Genomic DNA, 9,732 nt, shown 5'->3' on the forward strand with positions numbered 1-9,732 from the left:
ACAGTTACGTTGGGCATTTATATGGGATATGGTATATATACACATATACATATAACAAATATATACAGATAGCGAGTAAAACATGGCAAATGGTTAAATTAGGTAAACATACAACATGCATGCAACAAATTGAGCATTTAAAACAAATTATAGAGAACCCAAAACATGAAATAAATTGATGAAAAAACTTTGAGCCAACTTTTTGATTGCGTTTGATCAAAAGTGTGTGTGTAAAAAATATATATGACATATACATACATAAATATATAACAACTTATATTATATATAAATATATATACATATATGAATGTAATCAGCATTACAATAAAAACCAAAATGCAAGGAGAGGCATACTAAATTAGTTGCTCAGCGCAAATGAAACTACAACCCAAAAGAGGATCGAAAAGAAAAACAGAAAAAATTATGAAAAACCGAAAACATTTTAAAAGTGTGATAGTGTTCATAATATTCGTTCATTGTAATTAAAACAGAAAAAAAACAAGCAACAAAAACTAAATAAACTAAACTAAATGATCTTGTAAGTGTTGTGTTTGGAGTTATTTGGGGATTGATTGCAGATTATAGTGGGCAATAAATATCGGATGTGCTCCAGCAAGCTGATGACTCGTGTTCCTAAAATTAAAAAAAAAAATTATAGAAATGGCAATAGTTCGTATACTTTAGTAAAAATATTATAAATGACTTTTATAACACATCTTCCTCCAGCCTCAGTGAATCAAACTTGTGGGAGCGTTTTCTTTTCGTATATAATCTTTCTACATTGTTGGACTTTATTTTGTATATATAGTTCATCTTGTATATATATTTATGTATAATTGAAATATTGCTCGAATATTTACTAGGTTTCGCTCACGTAAATTTAGATTGCAAGTACATACATACATCATAATAATATCTAGTTATATATGTATATAATAAACTTCATTTTAATTACAGTTTACCTTCCATTTACTCACTTGTTCACTTTCGTGTGCGTGTTGTCTGGCTTCGTTATCGGTTTTCGTGGCTAATATCTAATAGTTAATTGGTATTTAGTACGTATCGTTATCAACATGATTACTTCGTTATGCCATTATCATTCACACTCATACATTCTCATATTCACTTAGAACTTAGTTAATTAATTTGCTTAGTTTTGCGGTTAGATAAGCTGTTCGTCTTCGTTTCTGTTTGTTTCTTTGTTTGTTGCTTTTGATCGTCAACTCATCTCGGTTTATTTAAAACTTAAAAAATTACAGTTTTTTAGTACTTAGAATTTATTTTGGTTTTACATGCGCTGCGCATCGTTTGTTGCTGTGCTATGTGCCATTTTAGGTAGACAATTTGTTTGAGTGTATTATGCATTAATATTACATATAGTATATATATATTTTTTTTATATAATTATATAACACTATGTTATAAAAATGTACATGGTTTTGGTTTTGCTACAGTTTTAGTTTGTTTTAGTACGAACAACTCGTTCAAGTAATCGTTTTTTGTTTTGTTTAAAAATCGCTTTTAAGTAGTGGTAAAAATTATGAATTTGGATTCGCTTTTGGATAAAGTACATCCATATGTATATATGTTACAAAAACAACTTGAAGCCTGTTTATCAAAATTATCAATTGTATAAATTGTTAGTTTAGATTATGTTAAATTTATTTAATGTTCTAGTTTGGCGCATAAAGCTGTGTTGCGTTTAGCGTAGATTTTTCCATTTTTAATTTGCCCTTAAATACTTTTTGACTTGCGTTAAAAAATGCAAAATTTTGTAAAATTAATTGCTTAGTTGTTTGTTTTGTTCTCTATTTAGTTATAGTTTTTTTTAGTTTTAAGTTTAAGGTTTAGTTTTATACAATCTCACTGTTTAGTGTAACAAAACAAAAGCGACACGTTTAACTTAAATAATTAAAAAAATAAACAATGGTTAACATTTCTTGAGTAAAACAAGCTAAACAGATTAAAAGTAAATAAAGTTTTTAAAGCCAAAACAAACGAGATCCTGCTCGTATGCAAATAGTGAAGAAATGATTTGGTTTCTTGAGTTCTTGTTTTTTGTTTTCTTGTTCATGGTTTGAGTAAAAATTTCGAATAGTGTTTTTGTTTTATGAAAAATAAATAATTTAGTGTTGTTTGAGTTCGAATACATAAATGTATAATTTAAGAAATAATTTAAGTTTTCGCGTAGACTTGAGTGCTCCCTTCTTTGTTTTTTTAAAACGTTTTACAAACAAGTTTGAGATAAAATTAATATTGCCACAAAGTATATGAATAAAAAATAGTTGTCTCTCTTTATATATACACATATATAATAAATGTGTGTGTGTGTGTGTTTGTGTATATATATATATATAGCGCCGCGTGGGTGCGTGAGTGTGCGCTAAGGAGTCACCATATAAAATCTCATAGAATAACAAAAATAATATACGATATTCATATATAGTATATAAAAAAATAAAATTGCAAACATCTACATAACCAAATTGAATCAAAAATCGATTGCATTAACTTAAAGATTCTATAAAAGTACACTAGTGTTTAGTACAACTTTGATTTGTTTGAAAACGAAAATCTAATTTAGTATCTAGCATCCCTTCTGAGGAGATTTGCCAGTCGTTGGTTGCGTTGCTCCGCTTCAGTTAACTTCTTGTGTTTGTGTGTGTGTGTGTCGTCTTTGAAAAGGTCTTTCATTCTAGTTTGTTGCTCCTGCTTATCGCTACTGCTTCTTGTATATTGCCACTGCCACTGATCGCCACACCCTCCACAAGGAGTGGTGTGGTGCTCCTTTACGTCGTCGACCGCTTCTCGGGGTCGGCAGCAACAGCGGGTAGACGGCCCCCGCCAGGCCTGCCCTAGAGCGGATGCAGCTTGGTCGTGTGCACCGTAAGGGCGCTCCGCTGCGTGAAGCGCTTATCGCAATACGGACAGGTGTACGGCTTCTCGCCGGTGTGCGTCCGTATGTGCTTGGTGAGATAGTCCTTCACGCTGAAGGACTTCTCACAGTAGCCGCAATGAAACGGTTTCTCACCTGCAACAACGAAGGCGAAAGGAAGATTGGGACACTTGGTTAGCACATGTCGTTTCCAACGCCAAAAAGTGTCATGGTGCGTGCAGTACCAAAAACTTTGTTTGATTGACTGATTGATGTGTGTGTGTGTGTGTGTGGGTACAGTATAAATATGCATATCAAAAGGGTTTTGCACGTTTTAATCAAACTATATATAAATTATATTGTATATATATATATATATATTTTATATGTATAATATATAAAGATGTGTGTGTATATATTTGGCTGTGGTTTGGTGGTGTTAGAATGCATACGAGACATATTATTACGTAATGAGATGAGGCGGCGGGCGATACGGATTTGGATTATCACAATTGCAATTGCATACCCTAGCAGAAAAAGCAACCAAAAATATTGCTAATGCTTCTTCTGTGAGAATATGTAAAGTTCGGCTTGCCGAAACGTGAAGTTTTTTCTTTTTCTTTTTTCTTTGGCTGCTCAACGAAGAGTATGGCAAAAACATATGGCACTGATCATCGTAACTGTTCTTTGTGCTGCGTGCTTTTCTCTCTTTGCCATGTTCTTCTGGCTGCGCCAGCGCAGAGCGAGCTTTGACAGCCTGCGCAGCGGTGAGAGAAAGAGAGAGAGCCAGAGACTGAGATTAAGAGAGAGTAAGAGTAAGAGTAAGAGTAAGAGATTAATGGCAAATGAGAATGGACTTGCATACAGAGGTTTCTCTTTTTGTTGAGTATTGCTTATTGAAGTGATTCAATTTTTGATTGATTGACTGATTGATTGATCGATTGATTGATTGGTTGATTGATTGACGAGTCGATTGATTGGTTGAGTTGATAGCTGATTGACTGACTGATTTGATTTGAAAAATATTGCTTCTCACCCGTGTGAGTCGTTAAATGTTTGTTCAGGTAATCCTTAACAGTGAACGCCCTGCCACAATAGCCACATCTAAATGGTTTCTCACCTGTATGTATGCGAGTGTGCTGTTTTAGTGTATTCGATTGAGTGAAGGACTTGCCGCAGTAGGAGCACGTGTAGGGGCGTTCTTTGGGCGTGGCGCTGTCGAAGTTGCGGGACGTGGAGAGCGGAGAATGGAGAGTTAAGAATTGGCATAGATATACAGTTTTGGTTTTTTTTTTTGTCAAAATAGCGCGAAGAAACGTAACGCACAGAAAAATGGAAAGAGAGAGAGAGAGAGATAGAGAAATAAATAGAGAGATGGCGCGGGAGAAAAGAAAGAAAAATCAGAATTATATTATTAGTAACAGTCGATGTAAAAATAAATTGCAAAACAAACATCACACACGAGCGCATGGCCCACGCCCCAAGGCGCTTAAGGGGCGCGCGCCCATGCGCCCAGCTGGTCCGAAGGAAACAAAAAAATCATATATGTACAATATGGTAAAAATATAACGGTTAGCTGGGGAGAGTCTCCAGGCCAGACAGACCCAAACGGAACCGAATCACACAGCGATTCAAATCGAATGGTTCCATTTGGGTGCTGCAGCCAGGACTGCTCCCTAAACGAATAACGGTTGTCCCGCAGAAAAGTGTGACCACATGGCTACACACTTTAGAGCTGGTCACGCTGTTCGGCGGGAATACACTTTTCACATAGAACGCATAGAAATGGAATTTACTCTGCTTCGCCTGTGTGGATCTTGCGGTGCATGGCCAGGGTTCCCAGCGTCTTGAATGTTTTAGGACAGTCCGGACATTTGTGCCGGATCTTGTGCGCCTGATCCGCGGTCACGATCCTCGCGCTAACCAGCACACTGGTAGCGGCCCCAGAGGCCGGGGCCTGCACGCCGGGATTCGCTTGAATGGCATAGACGGGGACAGCGTTAACCACATCGCCACTGTCGCTCAGACTGAGGGGCTCTTCCTTGATGATGACCTGGGGATGGGCGACGGAGCCACCATTTGAATTCTTGTTCAGCTTGACGGTGAGCGGCGGCACTTTGAGGGCCACCTGGTCGCCAGAAAGATCATCCTGGTGGTGCTGTTGCTGCTGATGCTCCTGCAGTTCCCGCTGCTGTTGCTCTAGCAGTTCCTGCTGCTGTTGATGGTGCTCCTGCTGCAGCTGCTGCTGCTGCTGGTGATGTTGCTCTTCTGGCGTCAGTCTCATATCACGCGGCGCTATGGCCGGCAGCTCGTCGGGTGTCACGGGCGCCTCCTGCTGCTCCATGAACGCCTGCTGCCCCGCCGCCAGCATGGACGTCGTGCAGACGGACCCGCACTGCGTGCACTTGTATTCGTTGGGATTCGGCGTGGCCGAATGCACGCCGTAAATGCTGCATACGAGGCAACGCGCCAGGAAGGCGGTCGCCTGGTGCGTCATTCGCTGGTGCTCGTCCAGATCCACGGCGCTCCCGAATTTCTCATCACAGTTAATGCACGAATAGCTGGGCTTCAGTTGCTGCTGCTGCTGCTGCTGCTGTTGTTGCTGTTGATGCTGGTGCTGTTGTTGGGCGGCCTCCAGCGATGTGATCGCTCCCTGAGCGTTCAGCGTTATGCCGTGACACAGCTGCATGTGCTCTGTAACGTGCTGGGCCCGCTCGAACTGCTGGTGGCACATGGGACAGTAGTGCGGACTGACGTGCACGTTGGGGTCCATGCTGAGATTTGGCAGAAAGGCGGTCTTCAGTGTGTCCATGTTGGCTATCACGGCGGCCACTCGATGCGTCGGCGGCGGTGGGGGCGGCGGCTGCGGCGGATGCACCTGCTGTGGCTGGTCCTCGGGACGTGGCAGACGCTGTTCCTGTATGTTTGTGGTAGACTTTATCATTTCACTCTATCACACGAAAGACTGTTCCCAAAGCCAAAGCCCCAAGCGTAAGCGTTGCTCCTTATTTGGTATGTTTTATGGCGAATGTGGCGTTTTTTAGTGGCGTAAGGTGGAATAGCAGTAGCGATTGCGGATTGGCGGTTTGGCGGTTAGTGTATGATGATGGAGAGGCGCCCTCTGTCCACGAAAAGAAGAGAAATAATAATTACACCAGTATTCTTTTCAACGTTCGTGTGCGCGTGCTTCGGGAGTGTGGGTGCTGGCTGGAGAGGATTAGCAGTAATAATTAAGCACAAATTAGCACAGATCTTCACAAGAAACCATTGCTCGCAAAACCCCCAAGACGAAATCGGAAATCAGTTGCCGCCCGCCGATTCTGCCCTGCCACTGGTTCACTGCTTATGTTTCTGTTTCTGCTTCTACTTCTGTCGCCCCGATCTCGTTTCTTTTCCCTCTCAAGTTTGACCCCCAAGTCCCCCCACACGGACGGCAGCGGCAGCGGCGGCGGCAGAGGCAATGCGTTCGAATTGAAAATTTTTTTTGGTCTGTCATATTCTAAATTCGGAATTCTATTTTGATTTTTTTTCGGTCTCGTTTTTGTTTCATCTTTCTTACCAGCGTTAGCACGTATTTATTGCACTCGGGGTTTCTATGCGGCCGTTACTGCTGGCGAAAAAGGTGCCCGACTAATTTAATAACATTTCTCCTTTGTACAACAAAAATATATTAACAAAAAAATTTTTCACTTTTATTATTATTTTTGGCGAAAAATGTACAAGTACAACAAAAAGTATCGCCAGGCATCGATACTTTTGCACATTCCGTTTTGCACTGAATTCAGTGCTGCAAAACGCAGAGTGGATGGCCATCGATAGCTCAATCTGAGAATCTAAATTGAAAAAGCACGCATAAATATTTTGTTCTATGGGGTTTTCCATCCCCAATAAGCACTTGCTGACAATTTCACAACATTTGTACAACAATAAATGGCGGAACTTTTTTGAGGGTCATGCGGTATATAATTCTGCGGTCACACTCTGACTGTTTAAGCGCAGGAAAGGTTTCCCGAACATTACAGAAAAATTCAAATACAAATTTTTAAACTATTAGTCATATGTTATACAATCCAATAAAAATGAGTTTTTATAATGAACCAAATTCATTGTTCAATCGAAATAAATTATTATTTCAGTGTGAAAAGTCTTTGCAAGCTAGCAATATCAAATAGAACATCAAAGTCGAGGAAAATGATTTAAGATATCATTATATTTGCGGTATATTTTTAAAATGAGATGGTATATTTCGGTATGTTTTCTCATCGATAATTCTGCGGTCACCTGGTGCGACCATCCAATTCGCTGTAGCGATTAAATACCAAACAAAAATTTATTGTGAAATAAAAACAAACTTAATTGCGAAATACAATAAAAAAGCTTTTGCACAAAAGTTGCAATCCTTCGCCAGGTGAATTTCACCTTTACTGCGGTATAAATATCAACAGTCTTCAATTAGGGAACGATTCGACTGCCTATAGTGCTGCTGGAAGCCAGCGGACTAGCTCAAAGAATCGTCAAAAATTCCAAAATTACCACCGACCAGGAGCCGATCCACCAAGTCGAAAGTGCCAAAAGGTTTGTTGAGCAATGCAAACTATCACCAACAAATTTCTGTATTGATTTATTTGCTAGTATGTCGTCGCCATGGATCAAGACCCAGGAGCCAGTGCTGACCACGAGTCTAGCTGATATCATGTCGGAGCAGTATGCCCATCGCCTGCACAACAAAGAAGTAAAGCGACATCAGCAGACCCAAAAGAACACTGAGCCAGAAGTATCATCCATCTGGGAGGGGGCAGCAGCCTCTCCGACGGACACTGCCAGCTACTCCGACGTGGCTGCGATATCAGCAAAGACCAACAGCGAGACGGAAGAGTGGGAGGATTACTCGGCTCTGCTGAAAGAGTGCGCAGATGCCGACTTGCCACCAGAGGTGCTGGCCCTGCTTGAGGAAGAGGCCAGCGGCAGTGGCGGCGACTCTGATGCAGTCATTGCCCAAATGCTGCAGTCCCAATTCGATCACGAGTACAACGAGGAGCTGCGTCGCATCGAACAGAAGCAGAACAAGCAGTCCAAAGTGACTGTAACGCTGGAGAAGTTTCGACGAAGCGGCGAGGCAGAGTTCCTGCACGACACCGAGGAGGATGACTACGAGGAGGACGAGGTGGAGCGTCTAAGGCACGACTGGGATCGTTTCGAGACCAACGAAAAGAGGCTGGAGTCCATACCGAGGTGTGGCTTCAAAATGAGCAAGGAGGGCGAAATGATCACCAAGCACGATCCGCAGCTGTGCGCCGTTCGTAATGCCCAGCGCGTGATGTCGTTTCCCCCAGAGTTTCCCACTGGTGATGGAGCTGGCTTCGACATGAAGCTGTCCAACAAGGTGTGGTAGCAACGGATAAGATGTTAAAGCTGCACTTGCTAACATAATTCCATTTGCAGGTGTTCAACCAGTTGAAGGCCTACTCCCGACGAGGACGTTCCGATCGTCACGAGAAAGTGGCCACTGCCGAAATGGGCTTGGATGCCAGCACTCGTCTGCTGCTGTACAAGCTGATCAACAATCAAGTACTCGAACAGATCAATGGCATCATCTCCACGGGCAAGGAGGCGGTGATACTGCACGCCAACTCCGATTCCAGCTACACCGGCAGCAATGAGCATGGCCATCAAAGCGGTGTGCTGATGGCGCCTAACCTCCTACCCAAGGAGTGTGCCATCAAGATCTTCAAGACGACACTGAATGAGTTCAAGCAGCGGGATCGCTACATCAAGGACGACTATCGCTTCAAGGATCGTTTCAGCAAGCAAAATCATCGCGTCATCATCAACATGTGGGCGGAGAAGGAGATGCACAATCTGATGAGAATGCAGAACATTGGCCTCAATGTGCCCGATGTGGTCGTCCTGAAGAAACATGTTCTGGTCATGCGCTTTATCGGCGACAATCACAATGCGGCTCCCAAGCTGAAGGACGCCCGCCTGAGTGCTGCCGAGCTCAGCTGCGCCTACGAGGAGATTGTTGCGGCCATGCACAAGCTGTACAACGAGGCCAAGTTGGTCCATGCCGATCTCAGCGAGTACAACATTCTCTGGTTCGAGGGCAAGTGCTGGTTCATCGACGTGGCCCAGAGTGTGGAGCCCAAGCATCCCAGTGCCCTGGAGTTCCTCATGCGGGACTGCGGCAACATTGTCAACTTCTTCGAGAGACGCGGACTGCCTAACATCTACAGCAAGGAGCAGCTGTTCGAATATATAACTAATCTCAATGCGGAGACTCACAATGCTGCCATGCTGGAGCGGATTCACACACGTGGCGCGTCCATCAACGAGGCCACTGCACCCAATCAGCAGGAGTGTCCAGACGAACTGAAGCCTCTCGAGTATCCCTTCGAGCTGGCCTGGGAGAAGTCACAGCGGGATCGCGAGGCAAGCAAAGCAAAGCAGCAGCAGCAGCAGCAGCAGCAAGATACTAACGAACAGGATGATGAGCACGATAGCGATGCCGATGAAGAGGAAAACAAGGATAAGGACAATAAGACTGCCAAACATTAAAACTACAACAAAACAGCCAGTGTTTCCTTGACAAATAAACAACTCTAGTTTGTGTTTTCTAGATGATATTTAAACGATATTTGTTAATTGGAAAGCGGTAATTGAAATTTGAATTGAATTCCAAAACCATATAAAATATAATGATTATTGTAGTCGAGTGGCTTGACTATAACACAAACTCAAAACAAACTATTGTAAATTGCATTTGCTGTTTTAAATTATGCTTAAGAAGGCTGTCAAAAATAGTCTTTTTGCAATGTTTAGTTCTTGCCTTTGTTCCATATTTAACATTATAATTTTTG

General features: G+C 42.3%; 2 protein-coding genes across 6 annotated transcripts; one reads left to right on the plus strand and one right to left on the minus strand.

Annotated features, from left to right (window-relative positions):
* Positions 1-1,154: 1,154 nt before the first annotated feature.
* LOC117581922 (chorion transcription factor Cf2) lies at positions 1,155-6,627 on the minus strand. 4 transcript variants are annotated; one of them, XM_034269392.1, is made up of 4 exons: positions 6,435-6,625; positions 4,672-5,996; positions 3,996-4,090; positions 1,155-3,031 (listed from the first exon to the last, which is right to left on the minus strand). In XM_034269392.1, exons 2-4 carry the CDS (start codon positions 5,817-5,819, stop codon positions 2,856-2,858), a joined length of 1,419 nt encoding a protein of 472 aa, XP_034125283.1. In that variant the 5' UTR covers positions 5,820-5,996; positions 6,435-6,625; the 3' UTR covers positions 1,155-2,855. The 4 variants fall into 4 exon arrangements, with proteins under 4 accessions (XP_034125283.1, XP_034125282.1, XP_034125284.1 ...); XM_034269391.1 differs by having other exon boundaries at positions 3,912-4,090; XM_034269393.1 differs by having other exon boundaries at positions 3,912-4,090; positions 4,672-5,792; positions 6,435-6,624.
* Positions 6,628-6,753: 126 nt separating this feature from the next.
* LOC117582063 (serine/threonine-protein kinase RIO3) lies at positions 6,754-9,507 on the plus strand. Of its 2 annotated transcripts, XM_034269618.1 has the most exons (4): positions 6,754-6,793; positions 7,284-7,450; positions 7,508-8,258; positions 8,318-9,507. In XM_034269618.1, exons 3-4 carry the CDS (start codon positions 7,509-7,511, stop codon positions 9,428-9,430), a joined length of 1,863 nt encoding a protein of 620 aa, XP_034125509.1. In that variant the 5' UTR covers positions 6,754-6,793; positions 7,284-7,450; position 7,508; the 3' UTR covers positions 9,431-9,507. The 2 variants fall into 2 exon arrangements, with proteins under 2 accessions (XP_034125509.1, XP_034125510.1); XM_034269619.1 differs by lacking the exon at positions 6,754-6,793 and having other exon boundaries at positions 7,212-7,450.
* Positions 9,508-9,732: the final 225 nt, after the last annotated feature.

Source organism: Drosophila guanche, unplaced genomic scaffold, assembly GCF_900245975.1.
Source record: "Drosophila guanche unplaced genomic scaffold, DGUA_6, whole genome shotgun sequence".
NCBI classification, from domain to species: Eukaryota; Metazoa; Arthropoda; class Insecta; order Diptera; family Drosophilidae; genus Drosophila; species Drosophila guanche.

Coding starts and splice junctions, on each gene's coding strand:
- LOC117581922 (XM_034269391.1), bottom strand. CDS start 5,819: ATGATAAAGTCTACCACAAACATACAGGAACAGCGTCTGCCACGTCCC. Junction 4,091..4,671: donor ATCCACACAGGCGAAGCAGA/GTAAATTCCATT, acceptor CAACTTCGACAG/CGCCACGCCCAAAGAACGCC. Junction 3,032..3,911: donor ACATTTAACGACTCACACGG/GTGAGAAGCAAT, acceptor TCGTTGTTGCAG/GTGAGAAACCGTTTCATTGC.
- LOC117582063 (XM_034269618.1), top strand. CDS start 7,509: ATGTCGTCGCCATGGATCAAGACCCAGGAGCCAGTGCTGACCACGAGT. Junction 8,259..8,317: donor ACATGAAGCTGTCCAACAAG/GTGTGGTAGCAA, acceptor TTCCATTTGCAG/GTGTTCAACCAGTTGAAGGC.